At 34.9% G+C, this 19033-nt stretch overlaps 1 protein-coding gene across 3 annotated transcripts in view; it reads right to left on the bottom strand.

Moving 5' to 3' along the window:
* The window catches only part of INPP5A (inositol polyphosphate-5-phosphatase A), a 297349-nt gene that overhangs the window by 85170 nt on the left and 193146 nt on the right, over nucleotides 1-19033 (bottom strand). For all 3 annotated transcript variants that reach the window (XM_034436526.3, XM_087871686.1, XM_034436525.3), the window contains exon 9: nucleotides 9742-9826. In XM_034436526.3, coding sequence (XP_034292417.1) covers nucleotides 9742-9826 — 85 coding nt within the window. The remainder of the gene's footprint in view (nucleotides 1-9741; nucleotides 9827-19033) is intronic.

Genomic DNA, 19033 nt, shown 5'->3' with positions numbered 1-19033 from the left:
ATCCAGCTTTACCTAACTGAAAACTCTGCTCATTTTAATAATGAGGGAGCAACAATAACAATCTACAAAAGAATGTATAATCTCACTTCTAATACAGTTCAGGGTCTTAAGTAATGTGTGTATTGTTTTTCAAGCAGGCAAGCACTTTGCCACCCACAAAAAATAAATACATTGCTAAATAGATATACAGTCTTTTGGGAAAGAAATCTGGACTAGAAGCTTGGCAATAACATGAAATTTATTACAACAGCCATTACAAAATTTATGCTGCATATATACAGGTGCCTCAGGTGGACAGATTTACTTTGCTTTCATTAAGACAACCCTTTTTACCAGAAGTTACATCTGATAATTGTTTATTATGGGTTCATTAGGCACATGGTCATCTTGAAAAGTTAATTTACTTCACAAAAAGTTGTTAAATCCAAGGAATGAAAAAAAATACTTTAACATAACCTGAAAAGGCTAGTGATGAAAGTTTACATGCTACTAAACATACTGAAAACATTCTGAAATAATAAGATGTCTTTTGTCTTCAAATAATAGGATGTGCTTTGTCTTTTACTGACTGTATATTTGGGATCATTACTTAAAAAAGTAGCTCAGTTGTGCTCAGTTCTATTAGAAGTGGACCTAGTTATTTGTATTTTCTCATAATTGGTAAATATAGGGTTAGACTGTTTGTATCTGCAATATTTTTGGTATGACATTCTGAACAGTCAGAAGTACTCAACCAGCCTCTAGCCATACCATTACTCAGCAATTCCAACATCTGCAAATTCTTAGCAGCACTTTACAGCATTTCTTTATATTTCTGGTGATTTTTTGTTGTTGATTTTCTACTTATTGTCCAGGGTTCTGGGAACTGATCTTCCAATATCCATATTCTGGGCTTCTATCCCTCTTGGCCATTGTAAATTCCTCATATGGGAAACGGAAATACTGGCATTCTTGAAGAAGCTATTGGTATATCATCACTCTAAAAGACCAACCATGACCTAGTTAAAGAGGATTATTACACTCTTTAATCTTCCATTTCAGAAAAGGTTATTGTGAGGATGGAGAGCCAATCAAGAGATTGAACCACCTACCCAGGTAGATCAATAGACAAATTAATAGAACCATATCAATTCCCAGAGAGAATCTATTAACTTCTGTAAGTGACATGGGCAGTATCTAAATTTGACAAACAAATAAAGCAAATGACAAGTATCATGAAATACCCTCTGAGGATGAATGAAAAGGGTTCTTCTTCACAGAAGATACTATTTTAATAGGTAGCCTCAATTTCAGTTTCATGAAGATAGGATATTTTATTTAATAAATTATGTATACGAACATACACACACAAACACACACATACACACACAATCCGAGTTCCTTTGGATCATCATTTCAGAGACATTTCCAAGGGTGGGCAGAAATGCAAAAGGAGTGGGAGTGATTTCCAACTTTCTGCTGGCTTTCCCAATAAGTTTCTTTGTGGGAATCTGGTAGGGAGCATTGGAAATCTCCCTCTTGCCATCCCTCTTCATCCCTGCAGGCAGGTAGTGGTTGCTGCTGGGTGGGGGAGGAAGCGAGGGATTCTGAGACTGGCTGGGAAAGTGTCACAGAATGTTGAAAATGAAGATCAGCAGCCCAGCACTACAGCAGCCAGTTGCATTGAAGAAGGACAACTTCCCCAAATCTCATTCCCTTGGGGTCATGGGACCTGGATTTTGAACATTCTGTAAATTAGCTCTCTCTCATACACACATACCACACAACAACACACACATGTGTCTATGTGTCTGGGTATGTATTTATAGTATAATATATAATAAAAATATAGAAGAAAGAGGTTATTTAATTTGACTGAACATTAGTACTGATCAGGTCTCAATTAATTTACCATCTCTGCTAGAAAAGAGACCATTGTAGGAGAACTTACTGCCATTAGTCTTCATGTGGCTAAGCCTTTTGTTGCATGTGAAAGCTTCTTTCTATATGGGGCACCTGAAATAAGTTCTCTGTTTTTAGCACAATTATGTACCATGAGGGCTAAAAATCTTTTCATGGATCACTGTTTTGTTTTGATGAAGGGGCTCATGTAGCTCAATGAAGCTATGAGATATGCCAATGAAGCTATGAGATATGCCATCCAAGATGGACAGGTCACAGTGGAGAGTTTGACAAAATGTGGTCCACTGGAGAAGAAAATGGCAACAAACTTCAGTATCCTTGCCAAGAAAGCCCCATGGACAGTATTAAAAGGCTAAAAGATATGATGCCAGAAGATGAGCCCCCTCAGACTGGAAGGTGTCCAATATGCTACTGGAAAAGAGCGGAGGGCAATTATAAGCGGCTCCATAAAGAGTAAGGCAGCTGGACCAAAGCCAAAAGGACACTCAGGTATGGATGTGTTTGTTAGTGAAAAGAAAGTTTGATGCTATAAAGAACAATATTGCATGGAATATGATCTTTTTGCAGTGGTCCTTAAGTGAACGCTATGATTGTTAAGCAAATTCATTTATCCAATGGGTGTTTTTTGCCAGAAATCAGAAGTGCACCCTGGAAACTGGCAAAAAATGCAGAAAATCGTAGTGACTGTGGGATGCTACAAATGGCTATAAATGTGAACCAGCTGTCAAGCATCTCATACTTTTTGAAGGGTCCATCATAACTTCAAACTATTGCTAAGCAACTGGTCATTAAGCAAAAAGTACCTGTAAGCAATTAAAGCACTGATGCTAACAATGGATTGTCAGTCACATGAAAACCTTCAAAATGTTTGAGGTGATCTACCACAAGCATGATTTCCTCCCTTCCCCTCTTTATTTTAATTCTTCCCACTAATTTATCACTGTTGCTACTATATTACTCCCACTATTAATTTTTTGCAAGGCCTAGTAACTAGAACAATATATTATGATGGTTTTTCTAACTTATCCTTGCTCTAGTATGCCACACTATAATCAAAGATATATAGTAATGATATTCAGAAAGGGATTAGATCACTTAATCTTTGCTACAAAGCAAGACTGAATAATGCTTCCATTTGTAGATTAATGTAAAACATTTCACTGTGAGGCCTAACAAATTATTTTATCGAATTACTTCTGAAATAAATTAGCATATTTACATAATAGTTTATTATGCTACTGCGCATGGAAAAGACATCATAGTGACATTAATCTGTCAAACTGCTAAAGGATAAATAGTATTGAATTGTTGACTGTATGAAGCATGATCCGATCAGATTTAATCTAAAACTGCAGGAAATAGACCTTATCTACCTATTTATCTTTTCTTTAGAAATAATTTGTGCTGGCTCATCCATAACATAGATGGTACCTTATTATGTTCAGAGTAATATAATCTGAAGTAGTTAGTTATGCAGTACAGAAGGTTAACAACAATGAAGTACACAAATGAGAATGTCATCAAATATTCTCTAACATGAACTACAATTCTTAAAATCCACAACTGCAAGATATGGAGTAAAGAATTAAGTTTTCTTTTTTGCATTTATTTATTTTAATATTGTTTATTACTAATTTTTTACAATGTAAACAAGAATATATGTGTATATGGATTTGGTGAGATTGAATACAGAAGAGACAGAGAAGAGAAGAAATTCTTGAAGATAACACCGAAATGTCACATGGAAGAAATGAATGATGTACTAAATTTTTGTTTGTCTTAAAAAATAAAAAAACTTTATTTTTTAAAAAAAGAATATATGTGTATATAAAATCAAAGCCCTACAAGATATACATGAAATTTGCAGAGAAAAGAACAATAATATTCAAACTAAACTAAATAAAATGAGATCTCCTTTTGTATTTCGAGCTGTGAAACCAAACTCATCTCTCTCTGGGGCAACGTGGTCTTCAAAGCAACAGTACTTTTGAATATGAAACTCAAGGGACACAAAGAGATGATGAAAAAGAATGTTTGCTATCAAGTTCAGGTTGATGAAAGAGTTAGAACTGCAATTTCCAGAATTACCTTAAATGAGTAACTTATACAATGTGTCCAGAATCCGGGACTCATGACTCCCATGGAATTAAATTTGGCAAATTTTATAAAATGTTTTGACATAATACAAAATGTCATAAAACATTCCCTGTGATCAACTCCTGATGTGCTGCAGCACAATTCAACGTGACCTACTTACTTTCAAGGCAGATATCTGAATATTTCCCTAAATTTTTAAGAACTTTTCATGTACATTAGAAGCTTTGCCATTTTGAAGACTTTGAAGAATCTGGTAAGGAAATATCTCAGAAATTATGACCCAAGAGGTCGTGGGTTGACTAGTTTATTTATCACAGTATCTTCTTATCCGCCTATGGTGAAGCAAACAAAAAGAAAACAAATAGTTGAATGAAGCCTTATGTATTTCAAGACTGATAGAAATTGGCATTACTTAGTGCTTTTCACAACACAGCTGAACAGAAACTTAAACTCAACCAAGTTAAAAGCATGCCTCTGTCTCTAATTGTAAAACAAAGCATTAAACTTGAGTTTATAGTTTCCACTGGAAACTATACTATACATAGAAACTCTGATTAGCAATTCCTTGAGTGAGAAGATGTCTCTAATTTATAGAAAACTCTCTGTTTCCTACTTCATTGCATGAAGAACTATAGAAAGCAGACAATCCTTTATAGGTCAATTCCCTCTCCCCCCAGCTAATCAATCAAAGACATCTACTCTAACAAACACAGGGGAAGGGGAACCTCTGCATGCTAAAAAGACAAAATAACAGCCAGCCTTGAACACCAATGGAAGGCAGCCTTACAAATGTAAACACAAGTTGTGACCTTATGTGAATTAGGAAGAGGGGAATGGAATTATAGGATTAATTTTGCCACCAATTTTACTGTAAGGAATTATCTTGAAAATAAACTGTAGACTAACTGCAGGGTTTGATTTACAAGATATAGCAAAATATGATTAAAATAGAATGTAGCAAGATATAGTCAAAAGCAAGTCTGTTCAATGATAAGAGCAAGCATGAAAGACAACTGGAAACAAGCTATATTCTTTTTCTCTTCAGCAACTCTTTAATTTGCTGAAAAAAGGTTGCCACACCATTCATAATTTCATACAGCTTAATTATGTTCTTCCCAGTTGCTTATTTTATTCACTTTCTCCACTTCTATTATATACTGTATATATTTTCAAATACATTGATCAGAACTGTACACAACTTCAGAAGGTAATATACTCTGGATTTCAATAAGGACATTACAATGTTGGGATTTTTTTATTTTCAAACCCTTTTCTAATGATTCCTAGCATTGAATCTGCTTTTATCACAGTTCCTACACATTGAATTGACAATCTGATTGAGCTACCTAACCCGGGTGTTGGCAACCCATGGCTCCAGAGCCGCATGCAGCTCTTTCATCACTCTGCTGTGGCTCCCTGTCGCCCTGTCATGGCAGAGAGATGAAAGAGCTGTTGCCCTGTCACAGCGGTGGTGATGGCTGGAGCCTTAGTGCGGGAGCGAAGTATTCCTGCACTTGCCGAAACAGCATTCCGCCTTCGTCGCGGTGCATTTGCTGTTGCTGCCTCCATGGCCTGCTCGTTGCTCTCGCAATGCCTTGTGCAGTGAAATTTAGCGGGCTTCACAATGGGAGCGACCGGGTCCCCTCCTTCTGGAGCCCATCACGACGCTGAGTGTCATTGTCGGCTCACTCTCGCCTCTTGGATGTCAGTTGCTTTTCCTGCAGAGCCACTGGTGTTGTGATGCCCTACCGGCCAGGTGGTCTTTGGCTCTCAGCCGTCTGCTCCTGGACTTGTCAGCCTCCGAACGTCAGATTCCCACCACCCAGCACCAGTTCAAGGGTTTCTTTCCACCCCCAGGGGATGTGGGGGAGAGGGGGGAAAGAGAGAGAGGGAGGGAAAGAGAGAGAGAGAAAGACACAGAGAGAAAGAGAGAGAGAGAAAGAGAGAGAGAGGGAGGGAAAGAGAGAGGGGGAAAGAGAGAGAGAGAAACAGTCATGTGACTGGATGGGAGTGAGTGATGTCGTATTGGCCACGCCCACCCAGGTTTGTGGCTCCCGGTGTTTTCTTTTCTGTGGGAAGCGCACCTGAATCCTGCAATTCTTTATACTCACTTTTGAATTTTATTTCCTTTCTGAATATTTTAGTACAGCATATTGCTAAAGTCAAAATCATTGTCAACACATAAAGAACTACTAGCAGTAATAAAAATCTTTTTGGAACTCATTTCTTATTTCCTTTTATTTAGAAAATTGCCCATTTATTCCTATTTTCTCTCTTTCTGTTTTTTAATCAGTTAGCAACCCATAAAAAACATGCCCTCTCACCCACGATTACTACAAGAGCTCAAAAACCTTTGATGAAGAACAGGCTTATGAAAATCTAAACAAAAAATGTATATGATATTACTTCTATCCTCATGTCTGTTGACATCTACAAAAACCCACTCTAATAAAACTGAGGCAGGATTTCCCCTTGGAAAATCTATGCTGAATGCCAGATTTGTTCCCCTAGTTAATTTTCTTTGCTTTTAATTTCTACTAAATTGCTTGGAATAGACATTAAGCTAACTAGCCTTTAATTTCCCAGATCTCCCTTTAAAAAATGAATTCATATTGACTACTTTCCACTTCTCTGGCACTGAACCTGATTTGAGTGATAAATTACAGATTTTTGTACGAGATTACATTATGGTGTTTCAAGATACTGAAGCATTATTTTCTCGTGTAAAATAAATTTACTGCTTTTTTGATTACCTAAGTAGATTAATAAAGACTCAAGTAGCTGTCTTATATCTTTTGTAATAAACACAGATGTAAAGAATTTACTTAGTTTCTCTGCTATATCTCTTATCATAGCTTGTCAGGATTGTTTCCTGCTGCACATACAATCTTAAAAAGTTTGTATTCCAACAATAATAAGGGAGGATCTATTTTGGAGAGACCTGAATATATCAAACAAATTGCAGTCACTGATTTAAAACCAAGTTTGGCTTGCTTTAAAACAAAATCAAGCCAAACTTTTATTTCCAGACCTATCATAGCTAAGCAAATATATGCTGTGGACAACAGTTATTTACACACACACACACACACACACACACACACACACACACACACACACACACACAATATCTCTCTCAAAAAAGGTTTCTCGTGTTATGGTCCAACTCTAGGTGGTGATGTTCATCTCTGTTTCCTAGCCAAGAGAGCCAACCCCAATGGTAAGGGGTTGCTGGACTTCTAACCTAAAACATTCAATGGCTACTACATGGTGTATCTCTTAAATGCAATCAGAAGCCAAAGTTTCCTACTTCATTTCCCCCTGCATTTTTAAAATACTAGACAATGCCGTGAATTGTTTGGTTATCCTTTCAGAGATATTTCTTTAACAGATTCCTCATTGCCTTCAACAATGATAGAACTTCTAATGTACTGTCTTCACTGAAAACTTGGAATACATTCAAAGATATATCTACTTTGAAAATATGTTAAACATATAGCACAGTCAAACATCAACATATTTTATGACATTTTGTATTATGTCATAAACTGTTGGGCACAAGGGACCCAGAACAACATGAGGAGTTACTTCAAAGTAGTTCCTTTATTGTTGTTCACTATAGAAGGAATCCTGCCAGACAAAATCTGCATAACTATTAGATATTCTGTGAAAGATAAGGGGGTGTCAGTCCACTCTGGCTTTCTTCCTGAATATGAAAGATTCCATGCTAAAATGTCTCTTTGATCCTTGGGAAAGACCCCTGCCCTTCTGTGCTATATTCCACCACATAAACTGTTTCATGATCATTTTATGTCATCAAATGTTTTATAAAATTTGCCAAATTTTCAATTCCATGAGAGTCATGGGTCCCAGATTTTGGACGCCTTCTATAAATTAGCCCATTGTAGATATCTAGGTTCAAAAACCATTGCCCTACAATGGATGATTTTGCCCAGTTAAAGGTTACAGAAACAAGACTTTTACTAATATATAGTTACCTATTTCTATATTTAAAAAGAGGTTGATGACTTCCAACTCTCAAAATCACTAGCTGGTAGGTACTATGTGGGAGGATCTAGGCTACATGTAATCCATTCCTTTCCCCAAATTACAGCGCTTACCTTTACAATCCTTAAATCTACAGGGAACATGTTATTTATTGTGCAAAACTACCTAGACTGTTCCCATTATGCTATATATTACAAAATGTTTTAATGAACCAGACTCTTCTTGCAAAAGTTCCAGACATTTTTGCATAGGAATATTCCTATATTTATTAATTAGAAACTAAAGGACTTTTAAAAGGATATTGAAAAGAAAAGGAACTGTAACTTTCAGGTTCAACAGCCTCTAAGAGATCTATGATGTATGTCTTTAAAAAATTAAATAAGAATTGAACAGCACTCTACCAAATACTGTATTATTCAAGGCATGTTTGAACTTTCAGACTTCACAACAGCAGTGCAAATGGAGTAAGTACTAGGAAAAAAAAAACTTGCTATGTCCCACTAGAACAAACACAGCTGGAACAGACTTGCAGTTTTTAATTAGCTAATAAAGAGCTAAAACTCAATCTACTTTATATGAACAGTGACAGAGTAGATACCAATTGACGATGGATTAGTGAATCTAGCCACTGATTAAGTATGCAAGAAAACAAAACAAAGTTATGGGATTATTTTTTTTTGTCTGTTAATAGGGTTAGGATAAATTGGCAATTAACCAAGAAGCTTTCAATTCCAAGTAAACTTTGATGGCTTATTGTTACAACAATGTAATAGTTACTTCAGCTACTGGGATGACAGATGTAAAATGCTTTTAAAAGTTTGTGAAGCCTTCTAAATTTTTGAAATATATTTGACTCATTTGTATAATTAGGTTCTTCCTATCTAGTTTTAGAACTTGTGCAGAGAAGTTATCACATTTTAGGTTATATTTTTGTAGAAATAGTGAACATTCAAAAAAGTTCATAGTTTTTAAGCACCACTGTATATATTATAGAGGGTATTATTCCCATGCCTGCAAGAAAATGATTCTTGTATATAGTAATTCTTCACCATGGAAGTTCTGTGAGAAAACAAGAGATGGGTTGCTTTAATTATCACTCAGCATTTTTCAAACTTTGTATGCCACTTCAGTTGACAATTTTAGAAATGTTGAAATGAATGAATGAATGAATGAATGAATGCTGTTCCCAGCAAATATTTTTGGGGAAACATTTGAATCCTCCCAAAATGGTACAGATCTTTGTAGCATCTTTGTAGGCCTCTGACCTACGATGGTTTTCAATGTTTCCTTAAAAGAAAATGTGAATGAAATCAGAAATGTTGGAGAATTTAGTCTGTATTCCTGAGGACTGAAATGAACCACTTGAACCTAATCAATAGCTACTAGATAAATATGATGACAAAGGAATAAAATGTTTGCTAGCAAACAACCAAACTCAGAAAGCACCAAGGACTCCATAGACTGCTCATTTCTGTCTACGGAATCAGAAGAGGAACATTTCTCAACCATTCAAGCATAAATCCCCTATCAGTGTAGCCTTTGACTCCTTGCATTGGAATAATGGGTTTACTATAGATTCTATATATTATGGTTTGATAGCTATTTTCAAGTTTTATAAAAATTTGCTTTTTTGGCAAATTTACTATTATTTTAGATTGTTTACTAATTATTTATTTTTTTAAAATTGAAGAATTTTGAATGGAATGTAGATGTAAACAAAGAAGAATTTCCTACCTCTACCACTGACTTTGAATCCAGTCGAAAATTGAAATCACCAAAGACAAAATATGAAACTCGTTCAAACCGCTGATCTATGATTCTGAAAAGACAAACAAGACAAACATTAAATGTTTAATTTAATTTAAACATTTAAATTAAATGCACATCATCAAAGAATTTGGATCAAGCAGTTTTCTGGAGGAGGGTGGGGAATCAGAAGCCTTGAATGATCTCAAAAAATACGAATGGATTAGAATAAACGGAGATGACTTGTACTCCTTTAAATTTAACTATACATCTCTATAGCTTTTCAGATATTTGCAAGATCTCTCCCTTCCCAAATAAAAGTTGTGTAAGTTGAATGTAATTGTGCATTACATTTTCTTTTGAACATGCCATGAATCATATTTCCTATAAAAATTGTGATTACTCACTCAGTGGAGTGATAAATTCCAATTGAATAAGAAAGAATGTAGCCAAGTCATGTCACCAGAATTAATTTTATGTTTCTCAGTGGAAGGATCTACTGCTATTTCACACAGTTATTGTCTGATGCTTGTATCATATTATCAAATGTATTGTAATGTATCTGCAAGACTTACAACTCAGTTTACAGTGCTGCCAAATATATGATCAGATTAAATTATTTTAGCAATAGAATGAGTATAGTGCTTGTAGCCTTCAGCACACACAAACACATATACCCAACTCATAAGAGATGATTTGTGCTTATCATAGAGGCACTACCTATCAACACACAACCACACACAAAATTTAATCTAAGCTAATTATGTAATCCATCAATCCATCCCACAAATATAAATTAGATTCAATTACTTGGTATCTCTTGGTATTATAAAAGACTTACTGGTACTAAGAACTAGATATTCCTGCCTAAAATTTATGCACAACAGACAATAGTACAGGGCCAGTATTCCTATATTAAAAAGAGTAAAGGTAAAGAAGAAAAAGCAATTAAGTCATTGTGGAAGGCATCTTATCGCCCTAGAGGAACTATGAACGAGAAAGTTGATCAATGATTAAATTATGTAGCATCAAAAAATCAGCTGTTTCATTTATAAAGTTGTTTGGGACAGAAAAACAATATTGTATAGTACTGCCATACTCACTATATCTTCTACCAGTATATAACTATACGTTCTGATAAGATTTAAATAGCAAGTAACATTTCTGTTTGTCTGAATATTGATACATATAAGGCAAAAAAGATATTATCTCAAACAATTGCTTTTGTATGTGTGTTCTAGAAACTGATTTTACATTGACAGGCCACAGTTTTACCAATCTTATATTTATCTTTTGGACTATCACTTCCTTCCTGATAATGTCAAAGAGTCTATTTCTACAAATTTTCTTGTTTGGCTGAATCAAACATAGAAGCTGAATGATTAATCTCAGTTCTAGATGTTTGCCCTGCACAACATTAGTACTGCAAATATTTATCTTCCATTTATTTTTTGAAGATACACCACTTTTTGGCAGTATTGAGCAATGAGACTTATATTGTCCTCCTGAACAGAATAATGCATTTCTAATTATTCGTATTTATAAGCTGCTATGAGGAAAAAAAGTTTAAAAGGCAAATATTGAACTTTTGAGATCCTCTATCTACTGTGTAGGGGAGGTTATGTCATCCCTTCAAGGTAGACCAGACTAGGGAATAAAGGTTATGAACGTTCATATAGTGTTTATTTTTAAAGTTATAGTGCAGTAACAGAAGCTTGTAAATTTTAATACTGTATGTTTCCCCCTCCCTCCTTTTATCATGATGAGAATTAGGGAAGGTCCTGTTTGAGGTGCTTTCTCAAACTATATTTCTGCCCTAGACTCAAGATTTCTTTTGTCTTGGCCACAGCCCTTTCTCCTGTTCTTCATTCTTACTGTCCATTGCAAGTAATGGTTTTAGCAAGTTCATTTTCTTTATATTTGCTTCTTAATTTATGAATGAGGATTACTAATTTCCATCCCTTAAAGCATCCAACTACTCCAATAATCATTTTCACAAAACTAAATACCCAGCCCAAACATACCAAATTAAATCTGACTGAAAAAATTCAGTATGAGATCTCAAGGAAATGGAACTTTCTTTCCAAGAACTCAAGAGAAACACATGTTTTGAGAAAAAAAAGCAAGGGTCTGCAACCATCAATTTTCTTTGGCATTTTGGATTCACATAAACTCATATAGCAAACCCTGGTAATCTATAATGTTGGGTTAACAGTGTCAGTAGTAGAGGTTACCCTTAATTGCCCTGACCCCAAAACATGCTGTTCAGACCTCAAAGAAGTGTTGTGCTTTAAAAACACGCCATTCGAGGTGTTTCAACCACAAAACATTTTCCACACTTCCTGCAACTACGACTTGTTTGGTTATTTCTATATAGCCATCCAATTAAAAACAACTTGGGGAGAGATGGGGGAATACAACCGGTTTAAAAATCATGAACAAAACTTCTCCCCAAAACTCCCAAAATCAATAGCAAGAAAACATTTCTTAAAATATTGCTCAGATATTAATTCTATCAATCCCCTGGCCCAATTCTTGTGGGAACAGCCAGGTCTTTTCTGCCTTTCAAAAGGACTGTGGACTGCCTGGATTTCAATGGATAGATGTTCCACTGGTCAGTGACAGAGAAGGTGGGCTTCCTCCAATCCCAACAGATTGCATTATTTAATAGAAGGCATCAGAAGCATGCCAGTTCTGTCAGATCTGTTGGGGTAGACAAGAGGTAATAGGAAACAAATAATCTACTAATAATCCAGTAAGACAAACAGGAAGTGATTAAGATATGAATATAAGCAGGATGCTTGCTCCAGGAATGGGTGCAAGCCCTCCTGCCCACAGGTGCTACCTGTCCCTCAAGCAGGAGCCAAGAATCTAGGACAATCCTCAAAATTGAGGATTACAATGCTTAGCGCATTGTAAGCCGCCCTGAGTCTCCGGAGAAGGGCGGCATATAAATCAATTTTTTTTTTAAAAAAAAAGTGCACTTCTGCCTAGGGGAGTGCCATCCCAACATAACTAAACATTGAAAGTCTCCAATAAAAGCCAGCCATAAAATTTATGTCATTTAGTCTTTCTAGAGTTAAGTATAAGCCAGATGCTCACAGCATCCAGACAGTGATAAAGAACCTTAAAGGCATCACTTGGCTGGTTAGAGATAGAGACGAACAACTGAGTATCATCAACACATCCTGATGTCTCATTCTATTTGAACAGATGGTTTCAGTGAACTCCTCCTCAAAAACACAGATTGTGCCTCAATTAATCTGAAAAAAATCTGTATTTCCTGAGTTCAACTCCAAGTGGATCTAAGCAATTTTATCCCCCAGATGATTTGAATACTCCTCAGAAGATGGTCCTCTAGATCTTTTTCCAAAATTTCTTAAAATCTTTTGTGAAATATAACCAGATTTTCCTGAGCATTTTCATAGATTGAATGCACAGACATATATTTTCACTTCCAGCTGTAATTTAAGCATTAGAACATGTTACCTCTGGAGTGGTGTCCAGAACCTGAAGCAATTGGGAAGAAGGGGGCAGTTCTAGCCTGAAGTTAGACTGACTGATTGGACCACAGGTAGTCCTCAATTTACAATGGTTCATTTAGTGACTGTTCAAAGTTACAGCGGCACTGAAAAATCTGACTTATGACCATTTTTAACACTTATGACCTTTGCAGCATCCGCATGATCATGTGATCAAAATTCAGATGCTTGGCAACTGATTCATACTGATGACCATTGCTGTGTCCCAAAGTCATGTGATCAACTTTTGCAACCTTTTGACAAGCAAAGTCAATGGGGAAATCAGATTCACTTAACAACTGGGTTACTGTCTTATCAACTGTGATGATTTACTTAACAACTGTGGCAAGAAAGGTCATAAACTGGGGCAGAACTCACTTAACAAATGTCTCACTTAATGGCAGAAATTGAACATGATTTTTTCCCCTTGTTTCCAACATTTACTTCTAGTTTCTGGCAAACCTCCTCCCCCCAACCTATTGAGTAAAATGGATTTGCTTAACCACCCTGGTGTTCACTTACTGATTGCCGCAAAAAGTGCCAAAAAAAATCAATCTGGTCATGTGATGCCTCAATTTATGATAGCAACAACTGACAACCATAATTTCATGCTCAATTACGGTTGTAACCCAAGGACTACCTGTATAGGCTATTGTTTCTAACATTTATCAATTGTTCAAAGTTGATTTTAAAAGGAAAATTTCCTTTAAATTAAATATTGGGTTTGATGACAGTCCTCTTTAAAATCCATGAAAATATGTGAAAAGGTTTGCTTATTTAACAGGAAAAAATATCATGTATATATGTTTACAAATGCTCAGTAATATAATTGGGCAAAAATGTTACAGTCAATTATATGTCTATTTTGAAATAATATACTGTATCCAAAGAATGTTCTTTCCTAGGCAATGTATTTAACATCTCAGCCCTAAACTATGAACTCAGTGTAACTTTCTGTTACTCAGTTTCAAAAGTTATAAGGCACTTTTGAGGCATTTCTTCCTATTTAAAGTGAAAGTTTAAAACATATTCAAAATGATGAATATGAGAAGAGCTATATAACTGAATTTTACTATTTATTCTCACATTTATTTCTAATAAGATGGCCCGGAGATGAGCGAAGATGAGTAGTGAAGAAGAAAAAACATTTACATATGAGTGATTTTGTGAGCCTGGGTTTGCGTGCATGTTGGGAGTTGGTGAACATGATTCAATGTGACAAGAGGAACATGATCTAGCTAAACCATTTCTCAGGGCACTTTGTAAGAAGGATCAGCTGCATTATTCCTTTAATAGCCATGTCTAATGCAATAGGCCAGTGGTTTTTGTCCCAAGTCAAGGTATCAGCTGCAGGTCAGAAGGTAACATTCTGTTTACAAGATTATTTCCTAAAGCACTTATCTTGCCTTCGATGTGAAAAGTTGACTTTTCTGTTTGTAAGGGGGCCAAAAGAATTGAAGGAATGGGAAAAATTAGCTACACTGAGCTGGAGCTGAATAGAATTAAGTGGGAGGTCTGAGAAAGGCCCGCTGTGGTGCTCAGCGGGATATCTTATTAGCCACGTCATCACAGTTCATTCAGGCAAACAGTAACAGTGTCACCAACATTCCCACACAAAGACAAAGTTCTTTACACAGTCTATAAACATGCTTCCCTTGGCCGATTCATCCTGGTTTGACACCACTGAAAGGATGGTGCTTCACCCACATTCTCTCCCTCCCTCTCTCTCTTTTGTGAACAACAAAACAAAATCTCAACCATGGTCCAACAAGATGAATAAAGAAAACAAGGAAGAACATTTTAATATTTATAGGGAAGAAGCAATCTAGATGACAAAATAATTTTATCTATAAAAAGTTTTTTGGTGCTTTCAAAAATTAAAGTTAGCCATAATCTTATTTATTTTTCTGTATTTATCAGCACAAGCATCTATGTGACTTGAATGCTAATGAAAGGAGACTATTTGACACAAAAATGAAAGAAATTACTAGGAGCACAGGACAAATTATTAGGAGCAAAATTAAATGTGAAGTTCGAATAGTGTTAAGGCAGAGTGCTATGTTTAGCAGTGGCTTGGACAGATTTTGAAAAATCTCTTTAAAACAGACTTTAATACATATTTTAACCATTTTGAAGATCACTTTTTGCTTTTTAAATTTGTATGCAGAATTTAGTAAAGCAGCTTACCAAGTTTATTAAGGCAATTGATATAAAACAAACTTGATGTCTGTATGGTTATCATTGCAGAATGGCTTGACGATATAGAATATATTTCATTTTTAAAAAAGAAAACAATAGAAATAATCTTAAAAGGCTAACTACTGTTGCAACCAAGCATCAGTATAAGGTGTTCCTTTTTGTATGGAAGGATTTGGTCTGCTTAAAAGAATCCCTCTTTGAGGAAGATGGTTTAGAAATGCAAAATATAAATAAGTAAATAAAAATAAAAGCTAATCTAAACATGAAATAGATTATATAAACATGAATATCCTAAAAATAATGTTGTTGCATGCAAGAACTGCCATATCATATCATATATCTATATGGGGCTATTTAGAAGTAATTTTACTAAACAAACAATAGAGGTATTTTCATTCGTGTAGAGTGTTGAATCTCCTCTGGCCACAGCATCAAGGGCCCCAGAGAAGTTTTGAAACAAGGTCATAGAAAGGTGACTCTATAGAAGATTTCACATCTTTTATTTCATTTACAAACAATTGCTCATTGAAGCATATTGGCTATAAAGGACAGCTGGCAACTAAATAAAGAAGTAATAGAATATCAGATTAGATTAGATTAGATTTTTCAATGGTTATAGGAATTGCTTGAGAAGTTCAACCATTTTTTAAAGTTTTGGGTACTACAAAGCTGTACTGCTTTGATGGAGCAACTATGACAATTCTTCCTTCTAGCCCAAGCTTTTCTTTGCTTGCCCAAAAGCAAAGGAAGTTTTCATATTTTATGTCAGACTGCTCTGAAGCTAAAGGAATCTGTAAAATCAGTATGGTATGTAGTCTTACCACTCAAATCAGAAAAAAGCATTGAAATCTCAGTGCACTAATGCTGATTTTTTAGTTGTATTACAAAAAACGAATTTCATTTTATTTGACTCCAGTGGACTAGAGCTGGTCTTCTTGGGTGAACTCAAACACCACTTTGGATATTGGTTGCTAAAAAGTGGGGAAAAAAACCCTCCATAATCATTGACATATAAACACTAATATAAAATCTTCCTTCACTTATCAATACAGGGGTTAACAATGCAGCTTCCTTCTTGAAAATTCTTAAGGTCAGAGATTGTATATATTAATACAATATAAAATACCTGGCAGATTATATTGGATTAACACCAATTAAGATAAATCATATAACTTTACTACTTGAAGAGGAGAATGAATTAGCATTAGCTCCTAAATCAGTGACTGAAATTAAAGCTGCTGATATTACAAGTAATGTTCATTAAGTGACCATAATTGGGACTGGCAGTCTGTTGTAAAATGAAGCAATCACTAAGCGGGAAATCCTGTGACCATGACTATACTTCCCTTTTTAAGCATTAGTCAGGACAATGTGTACTGTCTGTAATGGTAATCATGTGACTGAGGGTTGCTGCAAAGATCATATATGTGGGGATTAGTCATAAAGTTATATTTTTCGGCACCATCATAATTTCAATCACTAAACAAAGACTAAGTTGCTAAGTGAAAACTACCTATATAAAAGCATTAATGTGATCAAATTTATGTAACAGTATCATTTTTCAGATGCAACCATTTCTTTAACTACATCTAAAAATGATATAGGAAACACAACAGAAATAAACCCAGCGAAACAAAAGAACATCAACAACAGCAAAATAAGGAATTGTGTTTCTGTTACGCTTGCATGTATACCAGTAGTAGTTAATTATTATTAGCCAGACACCAAGAGAAACAACCCTGCATTAAATAAAGTGTTTTCAGGTGCTCCTAAATGTTAGACTATTCACTTACCAACAAATGGATTTGTCCCTTTTGAATAATTCCATTTGTTGCTAAGCACACTATGCACTCCAGAACTTATCTTGAGACAGTTTTTAAACATTTTTTTTTGCTTTATTTATTTTTTTTCAATTTATACAGGCACCATCTGAAACAAGCGATTCTGGGTTGTGGGAAATCATAAAATCAATTAAAACCAAATTACAAGTATAATACAAGGAAAATTAAATATATACAAGAAAATTATAATCTGTAGATGTCAATTTATCCAGGAAAATGGGGCCTTATCACATTTGGGAAAAAATTAAATAGCGTCAACGTAGTGTGACAAAAGAAGATTTAATGTGTTTTCAATAGCATGTTGTAATGCTGACATTAAAAAGCTTAACTTTATCATATTTTTGAACCTTTTTGCTTTTTGATATAATAGCCAAACCTATTAATAATATAAAAACATTTCAAAATGTCAGGCAACAAACAACAAGATAAAAGGTGTTGTCAAGAGTCTTAGGTAATCATCTTATTACTTAGGGCATTTGCCAGGATCATTTAACTAATATGTGAGTTCACTTTTAATTTCATTATCAAGTCCCACGGACAACACCAAATAGCAATATTTTTAAAATCAATTATCATGTCAGCAAATATTAAGATGGCAAGAAAGACCACATCAATAATATATGTTTAATTTAGGGAAAAGATTACAAGAGCTATAAAAATCAATTTTTAGAGCTGGAAAAATGGCTCTGTTTAGGCAGAATGGTTTTTCCCTCTATTGACAAAACCATGATCTTATCTGACATTGACATTTAAACTAATGCAATGTTAGATACGTATAATGATATAAGTACTTGTCAATTCTGCTACAATAAAGCACTACTACTATTGTAATGGGCAAAGCTGTTATAAATGTGAATTGTTTCCCAGTAATAGAAGTCTTGTAGTACACACCCTGGCTTCGGATCAAAATCTACAGTTCATAGGCTTGTAAGAAGCACTAGATTTAAAAAAGAACAGACAAGTAGTTATATTCAGTAACTGGATAGACCAAATATGGAATATTTGGATTTCAATGGTTCTTTATTAAGCATAATTCTAATAATCTGCAATGTAGTAATCAATGCTGAATCTCCAGTTCAAAGTAAACTAAACAACCACCACCAAATAATCTTCAATGTTATAAACTATGCAAAAATGGTTTTCTAATTTAAAGACAATTTAATACAATTAGGTGGGAAGTGAAGTAAATGACCTTGGACCGGTCATTCCATCTCAGCCTTAGGGAGCAGCAATGGCAAACTAGTTCTGAAAACTGCAAGAAAACATTGCTAGGAGTCAAAAAATAACTTGAATGAACAACTTTTATATTTTCTAGTTTCTATATTTTAAGAAATATGTAAACAGTTGACATGTCGGTATTACCTAATTTGCAATTTATATGTTTACAAATTTGTACCTAGTTTGGAAAAAGCTGCAGAAGACAGCATTTTACACACAAGGAATATCAGAAATTAGAGGGAGTCTGGGAGTCATAATCCATCTTCCCTCACAGCACAGATGTAAATGTAACCATACTCACATACAATTTCAGTATAAGATCACTTCTTTTTTCCATAAAGAAAAAAGTTGGCCCAGCAATATCAGATAGATAATCAGATAGATCAGATAATCTATCTATCTATCTATCTATCTATCTATCTATCTATCTATCTATCTATCTATCTATCTATCTATCCATCCATCCATCCACCCACCCATCCATTTTAATGTTCACAATAG

The sequence above is a fragment of the Pantherophis guttatus genome, chromosome 6 (assembly GCF_059756535.1).
Source record: "Pantherophis guttatus breed Tessera chromosome 6, ASM5975653v1, whole genome shotgun sequence".
NCBI classification, from domain to species: domain Eukaryota; kingdom Metazoa; phylum Chordata; class Lepidosauria; order Squamata; family Colubridae; genus Pantherophis; species Pantherophis guttatus.
Note: the sequence above shows the minus strand (reverse complement) of the source record. Positions and strands in the feature narration are given on the sequence as shown.